The sequence below is a fragment of the Bos javanicus genome, chromosome 3 (assembly GCF_032452875.1).
Source record: "Bos javanicus breed banteng chromosome 3, ARS-OSU_banteng_1.0, whole genome shotgun sequence".
Classification (NCBI taxonomy): Eukaryota; Metazoa; Chordata; class Mammalia; order Artiodactyla; family Bovidae; genus Bos; species Bos javanicus.
The window spans coordinates 7,745,084-7,773,077 of NC_083870.1; the positions used below are offsets into that span (position 1 = coordinate 7,745,084).

General features: G+C 38.9%; 1 protein-coding gene across 2 annotated transcripts in view; it reads right to left on the reverse strand.

Moving 5' to 3' along the window:
- Nucleotides 1-27,994, reverse strand: part of ATF6 (activating transcription factor 6) — a 234,191-nt gene that overhangs the window by 143,420 nt on the left and 62,777 nt on the right. For both annotated transcript variants that reach the window (XM_061400334.1, XM_061400327.1), the window contains exons 10-12: nt 13,148-13,279; nt 6,688-6,801; nt 5,515-5,614 (exon numbers count right to left, since the gene is read on the reverse strand). In XM_061400334.1, the coding sequence (XP_061256318.1) occupies nt 5,515-5,614; nt 6,688-6,801; nt 13,148-13,279 (346 nt within the window). The remainder of the gene's footprint in view (nt 1-5,514; nt 5,615-6,687; nt 6,802-13,147; nt 13,280-27,994) is intronic.

Below are 27,994 nucleotides of genomic sequence, written 5' to 3' on the forward strand. Positions count from 1 at the left end.
CATGTTAGTATTTCTTACACTGCAGATCTTCTAGAGACAAATTATCTCCGTTTTTATCTGTCTGAAAATGTCTTTATTTTGCCTTCATTTGGAATGATATTTTTACTAATTTGCCCCTTTATCTTTTCTAATAACTCACAGTCCAGGAAGAGGGTAGAATTATGAAATAGGACAAATCAAATCAAGAATATAAGGCTTAGAGATGACAGAAATTTAAAAAATAATGTTCATGTGTCAAATTTATAGAATCCCTTATTAGACTATTAGGTCCTTTGCACAAGAAGGTTCAAATTAGCAAAGAAGACTAAGCAGAGTAGATACAGGTTTTGTATACTAAAAAACAAAACCAGATGAATTCTTTATATGCTTTGGTATCAACAACAGCAGAAGAAGCAGAATGATTCTTCTTCCCCTAACCAACCAAGAACTTCATTTAACCTTTAACAAACATAGATTTATCCTTGTCATTCCTTTTTTCTGTAATAGCTAAGACTCCCATTTTTCTACCATTATCTAAGCTCCCTACTAAAAATATATGTACCCAAGATAGCAGAGAAAGAGATAAGATTTTAAACTACAAATCTCCAAATGTTCAAAAGCCATGAAATTAAAGCAAAATTCTTTATCTTCCACTAAAATTTCTGTAAGATTAAAGAACACCAAGCACCCTTACAAAGTTAACTCTCTGCTTATTTATCTAATGAACAGGAAAGAATAACATGAAAAAATATGTCAAAAGATAAGACAAAAAACTTATTTAGGCCAATGATTTAACCTATTTTTCATAAAGCCCACTTTGCCAGCTGTGTGGAATTCTCCACTGGCAACAGTCTCTTCCTGCTCCCTTTTCGCTCTTCCCTGTATAACAAAGGATGAAAGCCTTTTTACCCAACTATATTACCCAAACTTTTTTGCTACCAGGGTCTATATATAATTTAGGCTCTACCAATAATACTCACTTGCACCAGATTTGGAAAACAGAGGGAGACAGAGTTCATTTTTTTCTCTGGCCATGGAGGCAGCTAACGCATAGGCTTTGGCAGATGTGAGTTTTGGCAGTACTAGACATTGTATTTGGAGAAGGCAATGGCACCCCACTCTAGTACTCTTGCCTGGAAAATCCATGGACGGAGGAGCCTGGTAGGCTGCAGTCCATGGGGTCACTAAGAGTCGGACACGACTGAGCAACTTCACTTTCACTTTTTACTTTCATGCATTGGAGAAGGAAATGGCAACCCACTCCAGTATTCTTGCCTGGAGGATCCCAGGAACAGAGGAGCCTACTGGGCTGCCATCTATGGGGTCGCACAGAGTCGGACACGACTGAAGCGACTTAGCAGCAGCAGCAGCAACAGACGTTGTATTCCAATGCGAGTAAGCAGCTTTGGGACTTTGAGGTAACTATGACATTAGTAATGATTGCCTGTAGCCTCCAGAAGTACTGCCAACAAATAAAGTTGCTATAATAGGTGAACAAAAGGTAAGTGGCCCAGAGAAACACACACTGGACAATCAGAGACTCTCGATGTCAGAGCTTAAGCTCATTTAGACTAACCCTCATTATTTTATAGATGAAAACAGTCCCTTAATGGTCAAAAGTTCATGTTTCTCAATATCCTTTTAATGTACTTTAGAACATACATACTGTTTCCAATTAGTTTCCAAATAATCAAATAGTTAAGGCGTTCCATTAGCATATCCATTAGCTTCCCTTGTGGTAAAGAATCTGACTGCAATGCAGAAGACCTGGGTTCAATCCCTGGGTTGGGAAGATCCCCTGGAAAAGGGAACGGCTACCCACTCCAGTATTCTAACCTGGAGAATTCCATGGACTGGACTGATAGTCCATGGGGTTGCAAAGAGTCGGATGTGACTTTTACTTTCACTTTATCTTCCCTGGTGGCTGATGGTAAAGCATCTGCCTGCAATGCGGGAGACCTGGGTTCGATCCCTGGGTTGGGAAGATCCCTGGAGAAGGAAATGGCACCCCACTCCAGTACTATTGCCTGGAAAATCCCATGGATTGGAGGAGCCTGGTAGGCTACAGTCCATGGGGTCGTAAAAGAGTCAGACACGATTGAGCAATTTCACTTTATTAGCATATAACCAGGTAAACCTGGTGAAACATATCCCACCCCAAAATGAAATGTCTTGATTCTTACAGCTACTCCATTTCTCTGTTTCCATTAATGGGAATCTTCCTGAAGTAATTTTCTCATTTTATTTTTACCTCCTGAACCCACATCAGTGAGCCTTTTGTCATTACCACTCTCCAGTGAGACAACTTTCGTCAGTCACTTGTTGATGCTTAGTCACTAAATTGTGTACAATTCTTTTGCTAACCCATGGACTGGAGCCTGCCAGGCTCCTCTGTCCATGGGATTTCCCAGGCAAGAGTACTGGAGTGGGCTGCAATTTTCTTCTCCAGGGGATCTTTCTGACCCAGGGATCGAACCTGGGTCTTCCACACTGCAGGCAGACTCTTTACCGTCTGCACCACCAAGGAAGCTTTTAATCCAGCTTTATTCCAATTCTTGATGTTCCTCAAATACATAAACTGCTTCCTCCTGAGGGTCACTAATACTTTCTATTCTCTTGCTTTGGAAGCTGTTTTTCCAGGTTTTCTCCTAGATCTTTACGTTATTTGCTCCTCCATTTTCTGCCTATGGCAAAAGCAGTGTTCTCACCAAAACCCTCTTCTTCCCAAGCACATAGGAAAACTACATTTGCCAAACCTACTGCAAGGGAGACTAGGAAAAGTGACAGAGTTTTAGTCAACGGAACAGTGGCAAAGGCCATGCCTTATCCCTAAAATATTTTGCATAATTTTCCAAACTTTCTTCCTCAACATCCAAAGCTAGAAGCAAAGGATTTCAAGTTGCTGAGGCCACAATGTGGAAGAATCTGGGTTCCTTAGTCACTGCTTGGAGGAAAGCCATTCTAGAGAGCTATCTCAAACTCCGAGTGGGTGAGAAACAAATTTCTATTCCAATGGCTACTGAGATTTTGAGGCCAGCTGCTGTTGTTTGGTTGCTAAGTCGTGCTCAACTCTTTGTGACCCCCCATGAACTGCAGCACACCAGACTTGTGACAGCTGGTAATAATTACCTTGACAATACCTTACTCAAGTGGAATCTCTTTAGAGAAGGCTTCTCTTACCACCCAATCTAAAATTGCCACTCACCTCTCAATTCAAACTCTAGCCCTGTTTTTTTCTATAAATAACTTTTAATTTTGAGTCAGTGAGTCAAAGTCACTCAGTTGGGTCTGACTTTGCAACACCATGGATTGTAGCTCACCAGGCCCCTCTGTCCATGGAATTTTCCAGGCAAGAATACTGGGGTGGTTTGCCAGTCCCTTCTTCAGGGAGTCTTCTCGACCCAGGGATCAAACCCAGGTTTCCTATATTGCAGGCAGATTCTTTCCTGAGCCACCAGGAAAGCCCTTTGAGTGTATTTAAATACTTATTTATTTTTTTAAGTTAATCTTTTCCCTCGTGATGAGAACTTTAAAGATCCATTCTCATATTTCCCTGGTGGTACAGTGGATAAGAATCTGCCTGCCATCTACTGTAGAGCACATGGAAATCTGCTCAGTGTTATGTGGCAGCCTGGATGGGAGGGGGGACTGGGGATACATGAATGACTGAGTCCCTGAGCTGTTTACCTGAAACTATCACAACATTGTTAATCTACTATACCCCACTACAAAATAAAAAGTAAAAAAAAAAAAGAAAGAATCCACCTGCCAACGCAGTAAACACAGGTTTTACCGCTTGTCTGGGAAGATTCCACACGCTGCGGAGCAACTAAGCCCTTGTAGCACAACTACTGAGTTCGCGTGCTGCAACTACTGAAGCCAGCACACCTGGAGCCTGTGCTCTGCAACGAGAGAAGCCACCGCAACGAGAAGTCTGCACACCAAAGCCAGAGAACGGCTCCTCCTCTCCACAACCAGAGAAAGCCCGTGAGCAGCAATGAAGACCCAGCACAACCAAAAACACAAAAGATCCATTCTCTTCCAATTTTCAAATATACACTACGGAATTATTAACTAAGGTTACCATGCAGTGAGCTACGTCCCTATGACTTCTTTATTTCGTAACTAGAAGTTTGTGGCCTCCACCCACCACCTCTGGCAACCTCCATGAGTTTGGTGTGTTTTTTTTTTTTTTAAGTCAGAATTCAATTTTATTTCACATTGATAGAAACCGTGAAAAAGACTTACATTTTCCCACAGTACAGCACAGCATTTCAATGGAATATTTCTTGCCATAAGTTAGATCTTGCTGATTTGTGTCAGTGAAACAACAGTTTATATTCTTCAAGGTAAAGCAAAGTGACTTAGTAAATGACTGTTTAAAAACTGTGAATCCAGACATAAACATATGGCTTCATTATCCACATGCTCTGTGTAGTCCATACCAAGTCATTTCCATCATCAAATAGCACCCATTTATGAAGATGCCATCCTAACACTGTCCTAGTCAGCTGGAATTTTAAGATTCCACATGTAAATGAGATCATACGGTATTTATGTTTTCTGGGTCTGACTTATTTCACTTGACTTGTTTATAGTTTATCTTTCTCATTAGAATGTAAGTTCCATGAAGGCAGGGACTCTATAGTACTCTCTACTATATTCCCAAAGTCCAGGATAGCACCTGGCTCATTATTACTACCACAGGTAACATTTGTTAGGAGCTTGCAATGTGTCAATCTAAGTAATTCAGAAGTAGTATTAGATACTGGAATGACAGAAAGACTATAAATGTACTTTGTGGTAAAAAACAAAAAAAATTTAAGATAGAAGCCCAGCTATACAGGTTCTAAATAAGAGCTGTCAATAACCTGTCTAAATACAAAAATGCTCTCCATGGAGATGTGCCTTCAATCCCAAGCTGTCCTACATTTGAAAAGTTCTAAGAACAGAGGAGATAAACAGTATCATTTGTTAAGTTTTTTGTGCCAAGAACAGCTGATGCAGACCCATGCATAGCAACTCCAGACTTGAAAGCAAATTTGAGAGACAGAGCAGGAAAAAGCACCATGCCTGAATAGGAAGCACTAGCACTATAAAACCTAAATGAGTGTTGTGAAACCTGGGAGGAGGGCTTCAGTGGCCTTGACAGCTGCACCAGTAGCAGCAGGAGGCAGCAGGAAGTGGTTACAGTTCAAGCTTCCCAAGTTATCCAGGGAAGACAGCAACCCACCTGCAGGAAGCCTTCTAACAAGTATGCCAAGTGAAAGTGAGAGTCTTAATCGTCAAAGTGTTAGTAGCTCAGTAGGGTCTGACTCTTAGCGACCCCATGGACTGTGGCCTGCCAGGCTCCTCTGTTCACGGAATTCTCCCAGCAAGATACTGGAGTGGGTTGCCATTTCCTTCTCGAGGGGATCGTCCCAACCCAAGGACTGAGCCTGGGTCTCCTGTATTGCAGGCAGATTCTTTACTATCTCAGCCACCAAGGAAGCCCACAAATATGCGAAATGTTGTTAAAGACAAGCAGAAACAAACCTGAAGAATACGAGTTTTCTGTTGATTATTCGTCATTCTTCTTGACTTGGTCCTTTCCACTTCGTGCCTATGAACCCATCCTCGAAGTTCATGATTTAACCTATAAAACAGCTTAATTGATTAAACATATTTCATAGAAACAGATGTTTCACCTGATTGGAAAGGAATTTAATCATGTTCTGAGGTTCCAAAGAGCATTCCAAATGCCTAATGATTCAATATTCTTTTGACTTAAGAAAGCGAAGACACTTAATGTTAGTTGTTTTTAATGACTTGCATTTTTATATAGTAGTCTCCTCAATCATGAGTTCAAAGTTCAAAGAAAATCATAGCTAAATACCTGCCAAACATAAATACTAAATGCAAAAGTTTTTCCACAAAGTATTTCTGTTTCTGCTCTTGGACTATGTACACACAAATACTGGAGAGCAAAGAACAAGTCATAGGGCTCCTAACCACAGATGGACGCATCAAGGCCTTTGAAACGCATGCTGTTTGGGGAGAAGAAAAAGAAGCAATCAACTGCTCAGGAAGAGAATTTTTAAGGCACTATAATCCAAATTTTCCAAAACTGAAAAAAAAAATTTTTAAGCCCAGTTCAAATATAACTTCCCTTTATTTTTCTTACTTTTTAAAGCAGTTGTGGAGATATCAGACTATACTCAGTTTTCTACAGTTGATTACTACATACCACACACACACACAAAAAAACTGAAGCAGTTTTTAAGGTGTGTAGATAGGATCCAAAAATCACAGGAAAAAAAATTCAAGGGAAGAGTAAATAAAGAAAAATACACTAATGTGAAAGTGATTCCAGAATCACATATCTTCAAATTACTACCTTCCTAATTTGAAAAGGTACCTTCCAATATGAATGTTACCACCTACAAATCTAACACTTACCCTGAATTTTTATATTAATATCATTCTTTAGTTTTCAAATAAGACATATTTAAGCATACAACTCCCATATAATCACATAAAATAGACCCAATACCCCCTTTATCAGGTTGGTGGGGAAACTGAACAATTGATATGCCTGCCTATGGTTATGCAAGAAATAATTCAGAGTTTTCTCAGGTATTTGGTTAATCTGAATTAATATCTGTCTAGGTTCCACAGCTAAGCACAGGAACCCAATCAGCCATATCTGTAACAATTGACAACACTCACCTGAGAGATTCTGTTGTGTTTATCAGGGGCTGACAGGGAGGCGGAGGAATATAGAGTAATGGTTCTTCAGTTAGCACCATCAGGGCTTTGTCATTTGAAACAGAATGGTCATATCTGAAACATAAATGTACAAAATGTGTTGCCTTGTGTCTTGTATTCCTAAGAGGAAGTCTGCTATAAGAAAGTCATTGCTAGTATTGTTTTCATGAAAATAAAAATATAAACCAGTACAGTCCTCCTATACAGCAGAGAACTATATTCAGTATCCTACGATAAATCATAATGGAAAAGAATGTTAAAAAGGAATGTGTGTGTGTACACACAGCACTAACACAATACTGTAAATCAACTACACTTCTGTACTTCCATAAAAACATTTTTGTAAATATTTTGAATAGAAGATACTGCAAGCAAGAAGTGAATGTGATTTAAAATGGGGGGAAATATATACCATATAGCACAAACATCATTTTGCAATTTTCTAAAGAGATTATCACGGTAGTTCACATTTACTGCCCAATTATTAAGTACTTAAAACTAGAGATATAATGATAACACACAGTTCACGTCTTCAATGAACTGAAGGCATCCTCAGTGATGCTGGAACACGAGGGGTAACACAGTGAGAAGCTAAACTGGGGGAAAGACCCACTGATGGACAGGAAAGACTTACGACCGACAGTGAAGTATTATGTAACCAGGACTGAAGTTTGTGCTCATTCTCAACACTGTGATAAGAGAACTGAACAGTCTCCTTAAAAGAGTGTCTGTGTATATATCCCAGTGTTCATTACAGCACTATTTGCAATAGCCAGCACATGGAAGCAACCTAGATGTCCACTGACAGATGAACAGACAAAGACGTTGTGGCATATATATACAATAAAATATCACTCAGCCATAAAAAGGAACATGTTTCGGTCAGTCCTAGTGAAGTGGATAAATCTAGAGCCTGTTATACAGTGACGTGAGTCAGAAATAGAAAAATAAATATCATGTATTAATGCATATGTATGGAATCTAGAAAAAACCAGTACTGATGAACCTCTTTACAGGGTAGAAAACAGACTCTGGACACAGCGGGGGAAGGAGCGGATAGGACAAACTGAGAGAGCAGCACTGAGACATGTACAGTGCGATATGTGAAATAGACAGCTAACGGGAAGTGGCTATGCCACACGGGGAGCTCAACACGGTTCTCTGTGACAGCCTGGAGGGTGGGGGAGGCTGGAGGGGGCAGGGGGAGGTTCAAGAGGGAGACATATATATACTTACGGCTGCTTCATGCTGTTGTATGGAAGAAACCAATACAATATTGTAAAACAATTATCCTCGAATTAAAAATAATTTTTTAAAAAAATCTGTGTGTGGGAGGGGAAAGGAAAAGCATAAAATACTTGGCAGGAGAAAAGTAAAAGCCTTGAAAAGTTAAATATTAGAATCAGGGAGGAATCCCTAATAAAACACCTGACTGACATTAACCAGTTATTCCATTAGCTTTAAAAAATATACTTTCCTAATCATCACAGTGATCTATATCATGTGAATTCATATCCGGGGTGTGATGTAGTGAGCAAAATGTGGGTTGAAAATCCTAATCAGATCCTAATCTGAGTTGAGGATATTATAGCTATTTATTCCCGTCAGTCTGCTATTTTAACCTTTCTTACTAAGAAATCTGAATTCTGTCTTGAATTTCTTTATATACAATACTCTGGATTTAGAAAACTAGATTTATAAAAATTCAAAAAGAAAAACACAAAATTGGACATGGCTAGATTTGTGCTTTTCAATCAACAATAGATATTTTTGAAAACCAACTATATGCCAGATACTGTGCTAGGTGATGGAATTCCAACAGGGAACAGGGAAATGAAGTCCAATCCTCCATGATCTTGATGGAGAAGATGGACCAAATACAAGAAAACAAACACAGAGAACAAATCCAAACTGAGGTAAGAGCTATGAAAAAACATATGGTTGAGATAGAAAACCAAATGACAATGCCTACTTCAGATAAAATGGTCCGAAAAGGAGAAGGTATTTAAGACAAGGCGTAGAGGATGGCAAGAAGCCAAACCTATAAAAACTGGGGGAAGAGTGTTCTAGATAGAGGTAGGTGGGAAAAGGGAGGCTTTATGGAATTAAGGAAAACTCACCAGCGGAAAATTATAAGCAAGTGAGGGAGGCACAAGATGTTTGGTAAGATGGAGACCAATCATGATAAGGAATTACTAAATGTAATAAGAAGCCACAAAAAGGCATTAGGTAGAGAAGTGATATATTTTTAATTTATATGTATCCCTTGCTATTGTACCAAAACCAGTTTTGATGGAGGCAAAAGGGGAAGCTGGGAGACCAGTCAGAGTGGAAGACCACTCTGCCTTGCGCTTGGTAAATTCTCTCTCAGGAGAGATCAACAGCAATCTGGGCAAGAGCTGAAGATACTATGACTAAGGTGGTGGCAGTGAAGATAAAAAATGAACCAATTCAAGATAATGTTTGGAAAGAATATCAATAGCACTTGTTGAAAGGGAGGAACCAGGGTTTCTGGCTTGAGCAACAGAAACGACGAAGCGTGCTGTACAGAAGCGGGTGGAACCTGAGTATGGAAAAGGACCTAGAGTTTCACTGCGCAGGTGTTAAGTTCGAAATGTTAAGAGAAGTGAAGGAACTACTGGATATATGACTTTGGAGACTCAGAAGTCTGGGCAGGAAATCAAAGAGAGTCATCGCGATATACAGAAATGGACTGTGTGCTAAATTATGGCATAAAGGGAAAAAAAGCTCACAGTTCTATACGTTAGGATTTGGATAGAAGAGGAGCCTACAAAGATGAAGCAGAGCCAATGAAAACAGAGGAAACAAAACTGCAGCAATACTAAAGGAGAATACTTCAAGAAGGAGTGATCTATACAGCCAAATGCTGAGGAAAGATCAAGATAGAGAGTTTTCACTGGACTGACAATGCTGAAATCAGTGGCCACCTTGACAAAAATAATTTTTGCAGTGTGGAAAACTAACTTTAGATAAAACTTAAAGACTTCTAACTATGCCACATACAAGTGGGAAAAAGCAACAGCAGAGGGTATATACACCATTCTTTCCTGCAGCTGTACCAGAAACATTCTTGATGCCCTTTCTTCTGCCTACGGGGGTTGTTATTCAGAATAAAACAGCGATTGTGGTACACAGGTAATGAACGCACACACAAAAAGAAATCAGCTCAAATTAACTGTTGAGGGAGAAGAAAAAAACTCTGCCTTGCACTTGGTAAATTCTGAATGCTTTTAAGAAGCCAGAGGCTGTTTACCACACTAAAAAAAAAAAAAAAAAAAAAACCACCTACTAAGACCAAAGATCTTTATATATGTGTTATTTTAAAATCAGGTCTGAATACTCACAAAAATACAAACACTGAAGTCAAGTTCATCAAAAAAGTCTTGAACTACTTTTGAAACTATAAATCTGATTTATAATTTTATTTCCATGTGATAAACTCTGGTAATGATTTCTGCACATCTGTGCTGACTGGCTTTGTTCTATCAGCCAAAAATATTCTTTGGAAAAGGAAACAAAAAATCTGATAGGAGAAATATTATATCAGGAAAGGGACTGCTGCTGCTGCTGCTGCTAAGTCACTTCAGTCGTGTCCGACTCTGTGCGACCCCATAGACGACAGCCCACCAGGCTCCCCCGTCCCTGGGATTCTCCAGGCAAGAACACTGGAGTGGGTTGCCATTTCCTTCTCCAATGCATGAAAGTGAAAAGTGAAAGTGAAGTTGCTCAGTGATGTCCGACTCTTCGCGACCCCACGGGCTGCAGCCCACCAGGCTTCTCCATCCATGGGATTTTCCAGGCAAGAGTAATGGAGTGGGGTGCCATTGCCTTCTCCGAGGAAAGGGACTAGGTGGAATTGAAGAGGAAAAAAAAGGGAGAACATAAGCCAACATGCAATCTGGAAACAATGATATCCACACTACTCCTGAGATGGTCAGAGTTCCAGACTGCCTGCAAACCACTCCATACCAATAGAGAAAATTTCAATAAATAAATCACTGCAATAAAGGGCAGTCTTAAGGAGCTACAGCTAATGAGAATTTCTGGAATAAATACTGGTTCTGGCTGATGCCTTAGAAGTTGATGCCTTCATCTAAGAAGTCCTGATTTATACCTGACATGCTGACATAATTATTACACTCGTACAATAGTACTAGTAGCTGAAGCTCCAATTCTTTGGCCACCTGATGCAAAGAAGTGACTCATTAGAAAAGAGCCTGATGCTGGGAAAGACTGAGGGCAGGAGGAGAAGGGGACGACAGAGGATGAGATGGTTGGATGGCATGACCGACTCGATGGACATGAGTTGAGCAAGCTCCAGATGGATGGTGATGGACAGGGAGGCCTGGTGTGCTGCAGTCCATGGGGTCGCAAAGAGTTGGACACAACTGAGCGACTGAACTGACTGACGCTAGTACTAGTTTTCATTATTAAAAGTCTCTCGGTTTGGTTGACAGATTACATGGTCATCTTATATACCACACATTTCTAAGACTGAAAAAATATATGCAGTTAATTATTAAATGATAGACAAATGTAATATTATAAATTACGAGATTAGAATCTACTCCTTTTTTATTTGAACCAGTTGTCATAACTCTCCTGAAAAAATGAAACATTAACATAAAGTAAGCTGCATTAAAACACACACACACAAATGTTATGGCTGAGTATAAATAAACCACCTAAAAATCAGTTTAAAACAAATTCATACTTGGTGCTTTCAAACGTTTCACAAACATTTTTTGGTATCTGTTATTTAGTATATAAAATAATAAAAGAAAGAATATCAAATTAATGGGCGAACACCTAAATCTACCAAATGGCTTAATAATAATCTTAGGTATTCCGATAGAGACTTGCATACAACCAAGAATCAATAATCATTTCCATTTTTTATTAAGACCAGTGGAGGCTCTGGGTCAAGGACAGAGAGATGGCTTGCACTTCACGAATTATTTTGAAAGCTGATAAATTACAGCCTAAAAGTCATTCAGACCTCTAGTTAGAGCTAATACGATCAAAGGACTGTGCTTTCCACGAACCACCATATTATCTTACTCTAACATGGACAAGTAACTGAAAGCTTTTATTTATTGTAGTTTGTGAAAAATACAAAATATTTTTATAACGCTTACCTGAACAGTAATTTCAGGTGTCTAATTCCATTCTATTTTTAGCAACAAGCTATAAAACATAAGTGGCGTACTCTCAACTCTCATAAATCCAAAGGCTATCTATGAAAAATGTAACTTTTGCTGGATCTTACATAGACAACAACAGAACTCAAAATTACAGCATATGCAGGGCTAACTTGGAAAAATCATTTAGCAAATTAAAAATACTATTACTATTAAACTCCAGCAATGTTCAGGGAGACTTATACAATCACTAAGATCAGTATTTCAGAAGTATGGCTAATTTGGGCATGTAAAAAAAAGGCAGGAAATGTTAGGTTTTCCAACATCTATCACATTCTATGTTGCATTACAGTTACTACCATAGAATTCTTTGGATCATCTGCCATATTTAGCGCAGTATTTTGCACACTGAAGATTCTTAAAAAAAGTGAATACTAGCGTTTTTTTCCAGGAAGACTGAATGAAGACAAGCCTGAAGGACTATGGTAATACTCTCATTAAGTGGTATGGGTGTAACAGAGTAAAAATCAGAAGAATGATTCCCCTATGGCCTTTGGCCTGTGAAACCTTAGAGAGTTAAGAGTAATCAAATCTTTAATGATTTTCAAGCATTATTCTGTGCCATGGTTGACACACTATAACCTCCCTTTGCCTTGTAATTCAAGGACCTAGCTCCACTTGACTCTAATAAAAATTATAAATCACACGGAAATGTTTATCAAAAACATTTTTGAAAAGGGCCACTATAACCTTCTTCTACTTGCCATAGGTAAAAATTATGTTTTCATACAGTTGTCTTTACTACTTCCAAGCTATATGGAAATTTATGAAGACAGAATTAAATTATAACAAGAAAAAGAGATTCAATAAAAATCACAATAAACAAGTATAAATGATTTTATCTAATAACTGCAAATGGATTCAGCCATATCATTCCACCAAATCATATCCATCACAGATGATACAGTAACAAATATTACACTATATATATATAAACATGTGACAGTAAAATAACTATACTAAAGCACTACAAACAATATACCATGTGTAATATATAATGTATGTGTTTCAACGCATATAGTAGTACACACAAACCGAGATTTTAAGGTCCCAGCTCTACAAGAATTCTAAAACTGGGACAGTTTTTAAAAAGGAAATTTACCCTTAGAACTGATCTTGGTAAAATTTATGAACATCCTTGTAACTTGTTTGCTCTACTAGTTGAAATTGTGTATAAACAATTTAGATATAAATCTAACCTGTAGCTCTTTTTCTGGATGATGTCATCCGATGTGTCTTGCTCCTCTTTAGCAGAAAATCCTAGAAGATGCCTCCTTTGATTTGTAGGGTTCACACTAGGATTCATTCTCTTGGAATCTTGTTCCAACATGCTGAAAATGTTAAAATGTTAGCAAATAATTGAAAAAAAATTTGTCATACATACACATGCTACGTGTAGCTCTGAAGCAAATCAGAATTCTGTACACACAGCAAGAATATTAGGTATAGAGGTAAGTCAAAACAGCTTACTGATATGGTCAAATCCCTAGCTTGGCATCCTATACATACATGAAAAACAATTTTGAAAATAATTTTTCTAACTATAGAAGTACATTATTTATAAACTGTTTTAAAAAGTCAGTATTCTATATGCTTTAAACTATGAATATATCCCTGGAGAAGGACATGGCAACCCACTCCAGTATTCTCGCCTGGAGAACTCCATGGACAAAGGAGCCTGGGGGGTACACTCCATGGGGTCGCAAAGAGTTGGACACAACTGAGTGACTTAGCATGTGAATATACACATATATATAAAGTAAAAATAGGTCCAATGTACATATAAACAAATTCCAAACTCAGATAATAACTAGAATAAGAAGTCTTCCTCGATGCTTCAGATTGATGTTTTCAAAGAAGAAATACTTCAAATAAAACAGGAATTATTCTCTTTATCAACAATCAAATTCACTAGATTTTCACCATCCCAGAAGGCAGGCTATCAAATAAAGTTAACAGAAATTTTTTAAATGTTGATTTACTCCTTTCTCTTCACTCTTCCTAAATCTTTCTGTATGTATCTGGGGCAAACATAGATATGTATTATTGCAATAGTTATTTAACACTTTCAACTAACTAATCAAGGGCTTAGAAACCTGGCTCATCGATATGATATCTTGTGTGTTTAATTTTACAGTGCCACATATATAACTTATACTAGTCAAAATCTTCTTGAAATTCAACACAAAGGGAATTTCCCTAGGGAAGCACAAAAGAAGGGATACCAGATTCTATTTAGAGGGATGAAGCGTAGGAAGGAAATAAGGCTGATGAGAGGGTCACAGTTAAGGGCCCCGAGATTCTAAGAGAAAAGGAGTTCTTTCGGGTGGAGTACTTTGCCTCCAGATTTGGAGAAAGGGATGTTAGGTGGAAGGAAAAGCATGCACATCACTGTAGAGTCTCTTCCTGATGCCTTGCTATATCCCCCATTCTCTGCAATCCTTCCTTCCTGGAGTCACCATCATCCAGTGTTTCTCACAGGATGTGCTGTGGCGCGCGCGGGCACACTACAGACTCTTCAGGGGTTACCATCTAATGATGGTCATGGTGTAAAATCTAATTTTGCTACAACTGAGGCTCCATTTTGTTACAACTGTATCTTTCAGAAAGAATGTTCACCTGAGTAGTCAGGAACAGTATAAACCCTGCTACAAATGAGATAAAAGGCTGTGGAATACCCCACTAAACTTATGAACACTTAGCCTGGTGAGTATTTTAGAAAACATGAGATAAGCAGTAAACAAAAACAATTTTGTAGGGAAGCCAAATGAAGAGTGTGATGATAACTGTAGAATGTGTTTTTTCTTTTCAAACCTTACATTTTGGAAAAGGGTTTACTTTTTAATCCTTTCAAGGGTGATGCCAAAACGTCTACCTAGGAAAGTAAGCCTAAACAAAATCAAAGGTAAACACTTCCCCCTCAGGACTTCCCTGGTGGCTCAGTGGTAAAGAATCCACCTGCTACGCAGGAGACACAGGTTCAAGCCCTGATCTGCGAACATCCCACATGCTGCAGAGCAACTAAGCCCAGGCACCACAACTACTGAGCCCAGGAACCGAAGCCCAGGCACCTGAGAGCCTGTGCTCCACAACGAGACATGCCGTCACAACGAGAAGCCCATGCGCCGCAGCTAGAGAGCAGCCTCCGCTCTCAGCAACTAGAGAAAAGCCCGCCCGGCAAGAGACCCAGCACAGCCGAAAATAAACAAATAAATGAAATTATTTTTTTAAAAAGAACTTACCCCAGTTTACAGAATTATTCACCTCCTATCAACCTACCTCTCCATTGCAATTGTGAAATATCCACATAATAACATTCCTGTTTGGTGGATGTACTCTGTCAATTTCACCAATGACTAGGAGAAACTCTACCACTCTAACTATTTAAGAATTGGGTCTGAACCCCACTCACATTTTATTTCTACTGGATAGTGTTGAGCTAAAAGCTCCTAGGAAGGAACAGGGTTTGGGAGAGGAGCAAATTCTGGGTGTCCCTCCCTGCAATTCACTTCAATAGGGTCCTCTTTTTTTTTTTTTTTTAACTAAAAATGTTTCAACTAGTACCACTAGTCTTGGTACAAATTCTGGACTCTGTATTCAGAACATACCTAATAAGCAAGCCTTCTTCCAATATCCAAAGAAACCTAACACCCCTCAGCCCTCACTTCAGGCTTTCTTTTTCATGGCTGTAGTTTCTTCCGCATGTTCCTCTTTACAGTACAGTCTTAGGTTCCTTCAGCGTATGTGGTCACTCCCCCCTCAATATGCTTCTCAGAGATGATGTCCAGAACTGGCCACAGCACTTCTCAGGTGGTATGACCACTACAGGACGGAACAGGGTAATTCCTTCCCATGTTCTAAATATTATTCTTCCACCAATGCAGCCTAATATCACACAGGCTTTTTTGGCAGTTACATCAGACTCTATATTGAAGTTGGTTTAATTAAAATTCCAACTCTTCTTACAAACTGACTGGACTATTACCCTCCCTTCCCTTCCCTTCTTCTCCCACTTCCAATTTAGAATTTACATAACTGAGCTTTGTGATCCAGTTGAGTAATTTACGTTAATTCCCTTTAAAATATCATTCAAGAACTTTTCAGATCCTAATTAACAACAGAAATTCTCCTTCAAAGCAAGGAACAACATGCCACCAACATCCTCAGCTAAGCTGTTGTTAAGATATCAAAAAGAAAAGAAATTAAGCCCTGGAGCATGCTCCCAGGCAGCACCTTCTAAGTTTGTAAAAACATAAGTAAAACACTTATGAATTAATCATAATATCTCCTAGTCCAAAATCCCTGTCTTGACCATAGGGATATTACAAGACTGTTAAACATTCTCCTAAGATGCAAATGCAGTATAACAGCAGCTACCATTTTCTGAGCACCTTCTACGTACTAAGGAATCAAAGCTCAAAGAAAGTTGAGGCTCAAAAGAGTTTAAAGTTTGCAGAAGGTCATGCTGTGATATGGTGATTTATAAAAAGAAACACATATTTGGTGGCAACATTTTTCTGGCCCAGAGCTCCTAACATCCTTGAGAATTTCCCAAGTGATGAGACCCATAAAGGTGCCATATGCTATGTTAATGAGGTGACTCTGGAAGGCCCTTGGGTTGCCTAAGGATGGGGGTTAGTCCCCAGAGGAATCAGTCATAGAATACAGAGTTTGAACTTTCAGTCCCAACTCGCACCCCCACCTCCAGGAAAGGGAAAGGGACTAGAGATTAGGTTCAATCACCAATGGCCAAATGACTTAATCAACCATGTCTCTGTCATGAAGCCTCCATAAAAACCCAAAACGAAGGGATTCAGGGAGCATCTGGGTTAGTGAACATTCAGAGCCAGTGGTGAGCTTGAAGAGGTCATGGAAGCTCCCTGTCCATTCCCCCATACCTTGCCCCATGCAGCTCTTCTACCTGGCTGTTCCGGAGTTATATCCTTTAATGATAAACTGGTATTCTAGTAAGCAAAATGTTTCTCTGACTTCTGTGAGCCACTCCAGCAAACAAACAGGAACCTGAGGATTGTGGGATCCTCTGCTCTATAGCTGGCTGGCCAGAAGCACAGGTGACAACCTGGATTTGCAGTTGATGTCTGAAGCGGGAGAGGGTAACTCTTGTAGGACTGAGCCCCTAATCTGTGGAATCTGACCTTGTCTCCACACTGGCTGTATCAGAATTAAGCTGAATTGTAGGACACCCAGCTGGTGTCCGTGCTTGTTGGTACGGGGAAAATCTCTCCATACTTTGGAACTGGATAATCAGAATCCTTAGGAGAACTGTTTGGTGGTGTGGAAAAACACACATTGGAATTGGTGTCAGAAATGTACATGCTCTGAGTAATTCATGAAGCCAGGATTTGGGTCCAGGATTAGAACATCATCACTGCCTTATGTTGATGACATTTCCCAGAATGACTGATTGACTCACTCATTTATTCAACATGTTCTAGACACCTATTATGTTCCAGGAATCATATTTGATACTAAAGACTCAAAGATAAAACCAAATATAGTGTGTATAAGTGTTTCTGTGTGTGTGTATGTTGGGGGGGTGGATACAGATACAAGATAATAGAGGGATTAGCAGTGTAATAGCAGTTAATGCCAAATGTTACAGAAGCATATAGCTAGGGCATTTGATCTTTACCAAGAGGATCATGATGTTATCTTTAAATGACAAGCAGTAAATAAACAGGTAGAAAAGGAGGATGGGAGTGAGAAAAGGCATTTCATGCAGACTAATATGAAAAAGGACACAGTCACAGGAGAGTATGATTTGCTTGAGAAATTCCAAGTAAAGCAGGAGAAGGTATATGGGTGGACATGTGCATGTATAAGCACGGAGGGAAAGGGACCATCGCAAAGAGAGAAGGGAGAGACGAGACTAAGAGTACTGCAAGGCTAGATTACTTACGGGTGGCCTCGCCTGCCACAGTAGCAGTAAGTCTAGCAATTTATTCAATAAAAGAAACAAAACTGGTATGTTTTATTCTTGTTTTAATTTTGGTTCCCAGTTATCCTGTCCCTTTCTGTATCAACATCTTCCATGTGATTAATGTTAAATTCCCTGGTATAATGGGAGAAATCTACCTTCTTTCTTTTAGAAACTGATATCACGTTTGTCCCCTACCCATCTAGACTACTTGGTGACTATCACTGCCAGAAAAACAGCAGAACGCTAGGACCGTTCCTCTGCTTTACCTATTTCCTGGCTAGGGATCTTAAAGCTGTTTGTGAGGCTCTCACAGGTAAGTGCTAAGTTAAAGTGGCTGCTATGGCTTCTAGGAGAAGCTTTTACATTTTTCCTTCCCTGAATCCTACTGTCAGCTAGCAACGAACACAGTTAGTCCTTCTGGATCAGAAGGCACCTTCCTCTAGCACAGTGACTCTCACAAAGTGCAGTACCCAGACCAGCAGCATTAGCATCACCTGATAACTGGTTAGAAATGCAAACTCTCAGGTCCCATTGCAGTCCTACGCACCCAGAAACCCTGGAAGTGGTGCCTAACAATCTATGTTTTAACTAGCTGTCCACATGATACACGTCAATGTTTGAGAACCACTATTTTAAACTAATCTGGTTTCTCATAACATCTTTCCTACCTCAATTCCCTAAAAGTTACATGTTTTTCACAATAAATCCAACAAAAGTGAACAGTGTGGGGAAAAGGATGGGGCAGTTAGATGAAATGGCTGTGGAAGGACACAATCAAAAACGATGTATGTGGTTTATGGATGATTAATAGAGTAAGTTATTTTTTAGAGGTTTATATTTATTTTATTTATTTTGCTGCACTGGGTCTTACTTCCAGCATGTGGAGTCTTTAGTTGCGGCATGCGGGATCTAGTTCCCCAACCAAGGATCACACCTGGGCCCCCTGTTACTGGACCACCAGGGAAGTCCCTAAAGTAAATTATTAATAGTTCATAACCATCAGTACTTGGGAGTTTTTAAAGAGTTCTTCTACTGATTATTGTTCTTTAGATGATTTTACTACCACTATGAAAACTGGGATTTCAAGTCACAATTTATAACTGTCACAAGGAAATGCCTTGCATTTAACTATCAGTTCAGTTTATTCCATCTGTTATTGGACTGTAATCACTTAGCAGTCATAATCACTTAGCAGCTACACTTGCTAGAAATCAGTTTTAATGTTGATTGGTTTGGCTCATAAGTGATCACTATTATTCCCACTGCCCACATGAGAAAATGATTATCAGAGTGTAATGACAAATATATGTTTAACCATAACAACTTTAATAATTTTACCCTTTTTTAGCCTGAGGGCTCACTTAGATCTCATTCAATGGACTCCACAAACATGATCTTCACAACACTTTCATTACACAGAGTCAACAAAGCATTTTTAACAAGGAAGTAAGACAGAGAAGAGGCAAAAAATAAATATCCAGGCTAACAAATACATGAAAAGATGCTCAACATCACTCATTATCAGAGAAATGCAAATCAAAACCACAATGAGGTACCATCTCATGCTGGTCAGAATGGCTACCATCAAAAAGTCTACAAACAATAAATTCTGGAGAGGGTGTGGAGAAAAGGGAACCCTCTTACACTATTGATGGGAATGCAAACTAGTACAGCCACTATGGAGAACAGTGTGGAGATTCCTAAAAAACTGGAAATAGAACTGCCATACGACCCAGCAATCCCACTGCTGGGCATACACACCGAGGAAACCAGAATGGAAAGAGACACATGTACCCCAATGTTCACTGCAGCACTGTTTATAATAGCTAGGACACTGAAGCAACCTAGATGTTCATTGGCACACGAATGGATAAGGCAGCTGTGGTACATATACACAATGCAATATTACTCAGCTATAAAAAAGAGTCAGTTCCAATGTGGTGGATGAAACTGGAGTCTATTATACAGAGTGAAGTAAGTCAGAAAGAGAAACACCAATACAGTACATTAACGCATATATATGGAATTTAGAAAGACGGTAACAATGACCCTATATGTGAGACAGCAAAAGAGACTCAGATGTAAAGAACAAACTTTTGGACTATGTGGGAGAAGGCGAGGGTGGGATGATTTGAGAGAATAGCATTGAAACATGTGTATTACCATATGCGGAACAGATGACCAGTGCAAGTTCAATGCATGGAGCAGGGCACTCAAAGCCAGTGCTCCAGGACAACCCAGAGGGATGGGGGAGGGAAGGAGGGGAGAGGGGGGAGAGGGGTCCAGGATGGGTGGACACATGTACACCCATGGCTGATTCATGTCAATGTATGAAAAAACCACCACAATTCTGTAAAGTAATTAGCCTCCAATTAAAATAAATAAAATTTTTAAAAATGACTAGAAGAAGAAAAATAAAAAAGCATCCAAACAGTCTATGAGTCTCAATTTTCTTATCTATCCATTTGGCCTGAATGTATTTTGAAGGCAATATATCAGGAAATTCTGTAAAGAAGCTTTTAAAGTTTTTCACTTGTTTATTTTTGGTAGTTGTTGTCTTTCGGCCCCAAGTCCTTGTAAATTTTTTTGAAGTCTTAAAATGAAATTTCTCTTAAGCTAAATTACAGAGACGCTGACTGTCCAATTCAGCTCAAAACAACTATATATGCTTCAAACTATGAAATGACTTACAGAAACTAACCATCTAAATAACTGTAAGTTTACATTTCCCTTGTTTTTATTAATATTTGAAATACATGAAGGAGCTTTATTTTACTAGCAGAATACAAGACTGTCTTCATACAACTTTGACAACACAAATATGAAGGAAGGAATTTGACAGTCAAAACAGCCAAACGTACAAAAGAGTACGAGAAAATTGTTGTTGATATGAACTTTCAGATGCTTGGCATGAGTGTTTTTGCATCATTCAGTGTCTCTTTTTGTTAATTTTGGAAAAAAATTTCCCAAAACACAAGGAGATGACTCAGTCACAATAAGAGTTAGTATAATGATTAACTGTTATAGTTCATGATATAAATAGGGTGATCTAATCACACTTTTCATAATTAGCTTAAATCACATTCTATTCAGTATTTTCAAATAAACTAATAAATATTTTAAAAAACAGAAGTCTCTATGTCTCTGTGACCAGAAACAAGCTACCCTGCAAGAGTTACAAGTTTTAAGGCTCAGAATAACCATTACACCGACAAACGCTGCTCATGCTGGGGGTCAGTGGGCCTGAAAAGCACAGATTAATAAAACATAAATAACTTCAATTTCTCCAGAAGCCTGGAAAAAGTATTATAAGAACTGTTACTTTATTTTTTCATTTATGAAATTCTAAAAGCTAACAACTGTTTCACTTATGAAGCCAACTTAATTATTAAGATATGATTTCAGATACCCAATTTTCATACCAAGTAGCTCAACAAAAAATGGCACATCTCCAAATCTATACTACCCGTCACAAACCTGTTTCCTTATGGTACCAGCTGGTCAATTTCAAAGTCAAGCCATTTCAGCAGGTAAGAATCTTACAGTTCCCATCCCCAAAAGAAACCCATTTGCTGCTATTGCTCTCCCTGAACACTGCATATGAAAAACTGAAATCACTTTAGGATTTGGAAAGAGCGGGAAGATCCTTAGGTTTTAATTTGGAATAGTGGAAAGAACACAAAATTTGGAATCAACAGATGTGCATTCAACATGTGGCTCTGAGACTCCCCGAGTCATTCTGGGAAAGTTGGTTAACTTCTCTGAGCCTCCAATTCCTCTCTTCACAGCAGTTTTCAAAGATTCAAATGATATGATGGATGAGAACATGCCTTATAAATCAGAAAGGAAGATGACACAGCAGTTAGTGGCACAGCTTGTCTTCCTGCCTGCCAAGGTTCAGGCTATCCTCAACATAGCAACTGGAGTGATTGTTTTAAAATCTAGGTCAGATGACTATGTCACTCCGCTGCTCAAAACCTTCAGATGGCTCCCCATCTGTATCATGGTAAAAGCCCAAATCTTTAAAATGACCAAGGCCTCGCTAAGTTTATTCCCTCCCTGTACCTAACCTCTCTGGCCCCATCCCCTACTACTCTCCCCCTCCTTCACTTTAGTCCAACCACACCAACCCCCTTGCTTTTCCTGGAACATGCAAGGCACACTCCCACCCTAACACCTTTGTTCCCTCTGCCTGGAATGCTCTTTCCCCAAACATCCATATGGATAATTATCACTTTTAAGCCTTGGTTCAAATATCTACTTTACAATGACAACTATTTAAAACTACAATTCCAATAACCACCCTCACACTTGTAAAACTGTTTACCCTACTATATTTTATCCCTTTTTTCTATCATTTTACTTATTATGTTTACTATCTGTATGTCCCTGTATGTGTATTTTGTTCTAAGACAATGCCTAACCCACAGGAGGCATTTCTTTTTTTTCCCTTAAGTAACAAATGTTATTTTATGTAACATTCTGCCTCTTGCCAGGAGAAAAAATCCAGATCTTTATTTTAGAGAAAACTAAGGCACAACTCAAGAATAGCAGGTGGTGAACTCATTATTATACCATCTCCAGATGCAGGAACAGGAAATTATGTTAATTTTCATTGAAACTGAGGCTAAAGACAGGGAGTTCTCAAGGGAGTTCTCCAAATCTTAAAAAAGCTATTTTTCTCTGTTTATTGAATGGTTCGCAGATGATTTTTGCAGACTTGTAGTAACTGGGGGCAATTTACTAGAAACAGAAATTTGAAGCAACAGATCAATAGTCAAGATTAAAAAAAAAAAAAAATTCCTCTAAATAGTAGTTCTCAGAACCACGGATTACCAGACCTGGAGAAGAAACACATACGTACAGCGGCAGTTTGCCAAGCAAGCCGGCAAGAGCAAGAAGACAACCTGAGATTCTTTCATCCATTCAACGAACAATTATAAAGCAAGCACTCTTCTAACAGGCAGTGCTCATTCTTGGAATCTAGTCACTAGACTCTGAGAAAGGCCAAGCAGCTTGCGGAGCGGTCCAGCTAAAGGAAGAAGGAGACCCCTAGCCAACAGCCCTGGCTCAGTCCCGGTTGAGGCCAGCACCAACCTGCTGGCTATGATGAGTGAGCCATCTCCAAGCAGGTCCTCCACCCTGAGTCAACCCAGCTGACACTCCATGGAGCAAACAACTGCTGTCTCTAGTGAGCACCTCCCAAACTGCTGGTGTTTCAGCCAAGTAAATGACTGTTGTTGTTTTAAGCTCTTAAGTTTTGGGGTGGTTTGCTACACAGCAATTGATAACTAATACACTCTAGTTATTAAATTTCTGAAGTCAATAAATCAATATTTAATACAGTAAGTTTGTGTGTGAACAACTCTTTTGTATTCTCTCACTTGAAAAAGGCATGCTCTAATCTTTCTTAAATGACTATAAATTTCAGTGCAATCTCTTCTGTTATAGTCCCATCAATCCCATCAACCCATAAAATAAATATTTTCTCCTTTTACATCCAATCTTAAGCTTTAGGGAAATGGGTAACATTATTGGATCTTTTTCTCTGCATAAATGGCTGTTGTTCTATTAATGATTAACACAAGGGCTCCAAATACAAACTGAATTCTAGCTCTGCCGAATGTTAGCTATGACTTCAGTTTCCTCATATGTAAAATGGAGAAAATAATACTTACCTTATAGTTCAATATATAAAGTGCTTAGATTAGTACTTGCTGCACAGCAAATGTTTGATAAATAAAAGCTCAACAGCAAAACACTTAAAAAACTGCTACCTTTATCAACCAAACACAGGTGGTATCAACAAACAGGCAGATTATTCTGAAACTGTCTTCACTTTTGTACTCATCTTTTTTCCCAACTATCTTATTTCCATTTATCTCTCATTTTCAAATTCACATTATACAAAAAAAGGGGGGAAGGAAAATTAAAGTAAGTAATGCTGCTTTATTGAGAATTCCAATAAAAGGGTTGAGTTGCTGTTGTTTAGTCACTAAGTTGTGTCTGACACTTTTATGACCTTATGAACTGTAGCCCGCCAGGCTCCTTCTGTCCATGGGATTTCTCAGGCAAGAATACTGGAATGGGTTGCCATTTCCTTCTCCAGGGGATCTTCCTGACCTAGGGATCAAACTCACGTCTCCTGTATTGGCAGGGGGATTCTTTACCACTGAGCCAACAGGGAAGCCCAAAAGGGTTCAGACAGAAAGCCACATAAAGCATACAGAGTATCCATGATTCCCCAGTAGTAGCTTCTCAGAGTTCATGGGTTGTGATAAGTTGACTGGTAACATAAGATATCAGTGCCAGTTTATGTTCACGACACACAGACACCAGGAAGTCTAGATGCATAGCACACACTCACACTTCTTGCTACACCAGCTATAACTCAGTTAAAAACCATTCGTGAAGTGAAAGTGAAGTCGCTCAGTCGTGTCTGACTCTCTGTGACCTCATGGACTGTAGCCTACCACAGTCCTCCGTCCATGGGATTTACCAGGCAAGAGTACTAGAGTGGGTTGCCATTTCCTTCTCCAAAGGATCTTCCCAACCCAGGGATCAAACCTGGGTCTCCCACATTGTAGGCAGACACTTTAACATCTGAGCCAAAAACCATCTGTAGACTATACCTTATAATATAAGTTTCAAATGTTTACTGAAATGACAGAACAGGTCAAATCTGGAGAAAATAAGACATTAAACTTCTAGGCAAACTGCCTAGAAACAACATGTAATAATTACATATATATTTTGCAAAATCAAAAGTTTCAAAGTTATTTTATACTACCTTAATATTAAGCCAGACCCTCACTTATTACAAAGTAAAGCTAAGTATCCCTCTATTATTTATGTTTTGCACAGCTCAGTATTGAAAATGGTGTTTGAAAAAGCTATTTTAAACAATCAGCTACTGGTCCTTGTTTCACATTAAACTAAGATTTATAGACTAAAGAAAATATCAAAGTAACCAACTTAAACTCTAACAGTTTTCGCATCTGCCCTAGTCTCTCACTGACGCCCTCTCACAAGATAGAAGCGGCAGAAGTTACCACATGATCTCCTTTTATCTTTGAAAGTGACACAGTGACTGACTCACTCAAGGTATTAAAGGAAGTTAGCAAAGAATGTACCTTTCTGATTTCAACTGCTTTCCCTTCACTATGACGAGTCAGGTCTGAGGGGAAAGGTAGCCAAGTGATACATTATAAAGCCATTGCAATACTCCTTATTCGTCTCTCTATATGTAACTCACAAGAAAGCCAAAACTAAAGAAAATCATCAATAGAATTTTCCATGCCCTCAAAACTCTGCACTGTTTATAGACTCAAGGGTGAAACCCTATAGGGACTAGAAGAAAAGAGAACCAATTACTTTGCACAGATTCTTTTTTGAAGAACATGAATAAATTAGACACTTGGGAAAAGAACTAATCTTAGGTCTCCTGGCTGGCTGGCTAAGTCACTTCAGTCATATCTAAATTTTTGCGACCCCACAGACTGTAGCCCACTAGGCTCCTCTGTCCATGGGATTCTCCAGCCAAGAATACTGGAGTGGGTTGCCATTTCCTTCCCCAGTTAGGTCTGCTGCTGCTAAGTCACTTCAGTCGTGTCCGACTCTATGTGACCCCATAGACAGCAGCCCACCAGGCTCCACCATCCCTGGGATTCCCCAGGCAAGAACACTGGAGTGGGTTGCCATTTCCTTCTCCAATGCATGAAAGTGAAAAGTGAAAGTAAGGTCGCTCAGTCGTAATCGACTCTTAGCGATCCCATGGGCTGCAGCCTACCAGACTCCTCCGTCCATAGGATTTTCCAGGCAAGAGTACTGGAGTGGGGTGCCATTGCCTTCTCCGGTTAGGTCCGCTACCTCTCTGCAATCCCAGAGTCAGTAACACCTAGTATTTAGATGTATAGTATTTCTTCAGTTTATGTGTCACTTTGATAAATGTGGAAAGTACTTTTAGCCAAAAACTTGAATTAGATTTCATTTTAAAGTTTAGCTGAACAAAACCATGTATACTTGGTGGTTTGAAGTCTGACATATAAGTTATAGAGTAACTTTTAACCTACAGCCAATAGTGATATCATACAGCAAAGTGTGCTCAGCAACTGAATAAGGGGAAAAATTGAAGCCAGATTTGGAGACAGGCTCATCTCAAATAGGAAAGTTAGACCCTCTTCCTATAAAAATAATGAAAAGCTGACAAACAGAGAATACTGGAATTAGAGACATTTTATTTCTAACCAGTTCCAGGCAACTCAAATTCAATACCGTATTCTCTGTGGTGATCTTTTCCCTAATAACATAGTCTCTTAAGAAACCACAGAGCAGCTGGCCCCTACGGAGTTTGATTTGCCTTCCTCACCCAAGTCTGATGTCTTAAACTGTAAAGATTATGGTTCTTATGAGAGGACAGCACCTAACCCTGGACAAAGGAAAAGTATTATCAATTTCAAACACTTGCTAATTTTGTTGTTGTTCAGTCGCTAAGTCGTGTCCAACTCTTTGCGACCCCATGGACCACAGCATGCCAGGCTACACCATTCTGTCCTTCACCATCTCCCGGAGCTTGCTCAAACTCAAGTCCATTGAGTCTGTGATGCCATCCAACCATCTCATCCTCTGTCACCCCCTTCTCCTCTTGTCTTCAATCTTTCCCAGCATCAGGGTTAAGACTTAGTATATTTAAAACCTCCTAAGGATGCTTATTTATTATTTGCAGAAAAGGAGAATGGTTAAAGTGACTTTTTAAATATGTAGAAAGGGGAAGAAGTAACAAAGGAATCTATATACTGCAGTCCTATGTGCCAGGAAGAAGTTCCTCTTATAGGATTCTGTCATGGCTCTTATTCTCTCCAAAACACAAGTTCATAAATTTCCTCAATTATATAAAACAAACCTAGGAATATACAAGTGCCTATCCAGAGATTTTTAAAAATTTCTTTCACATGTATTATCTTCCAATTTAATGGGTAAGCATGCTTACAATCACCATAGGGGTCGATATATAGAAAGGAAGAAATATAAAATTATACACAGTAGTTTTCAACCCTGGACACACCTCAGGATTATCTAAAGAAAAATGCTTTATTTAAAAAGAAATGATTTAGACCCATCTCATTAGATTCCATACATTAGGGGTAGGGCTCAGTTAGCTGTCTTTTTAAGATTTTCATAGTGATTATGTACAGGCAAGGTTGAAAACCACTATAGAGAGAATTTAACAAAAAGTCATCCAAACTATTAAGGAGAAAAGGGAAATTAGCAAAACATCAGACAAACTTCTATGATAAAAGCTGTTGCCCTATCATCATTCAAGAGTCAAGAAAACTCAGAATATAATAAAGGTAATAATAAACAACAAATTACAAGTAGCATTCAGACTGATGTTTTTCCAACTAGCTCTTAATCACTTTGTTTTACAAAGAAGGAAGTATTTTTAGCACAATTTGTTGCTGGTTAAACTTTATTTGCTAACAGAACCTTCTAGAAATTCTTTTCTTTCTATCAAAATTTATCTATTTTCCTCCCCTCTTTCCTTATTTCCCCCTCGTTTCTTAAATTAATTCAACTTCCCTCCATGAAGAAGTATTTTTACAAGTATCTAAAATGAACACTGCCCATTTTCCCCACCTCACTATATTTCCTGAATATTTGTATAACTCTGAGATTTACACCAACCCTTGGGGTGAGGAGCAAGTTAAACTTACCTAATGTCGAAAACTGTCATGAAGTTAAACTTAAAACAATGAAACTTCCGAGTCAAATAGAAACACAGCATAGAGAAGCAATGAAAAACTATGTCTTCAGTATGAACAACATCAGGTATGATCTTTGACTACTCCTTGGAAGTAGGGACCCAACAGGAGGGAACCCTAAAGACAAGTCCTCTACCTAACAACAAAAATATTAATATCTCTTCCTCAACCTCATAACATTTAAAACATAATAACCAATTATACCAGACCCTATCCAATCTCAGTGTCTGTTAGAAGGTTTAGTGTATGAAAAATGATTAGATGAAACTACATTTATAGTACAGGAAGTGGTAGTAATGAGATAAAGAAAACAGATATGAGAAGTAAAGTATCTTAGAAAATGT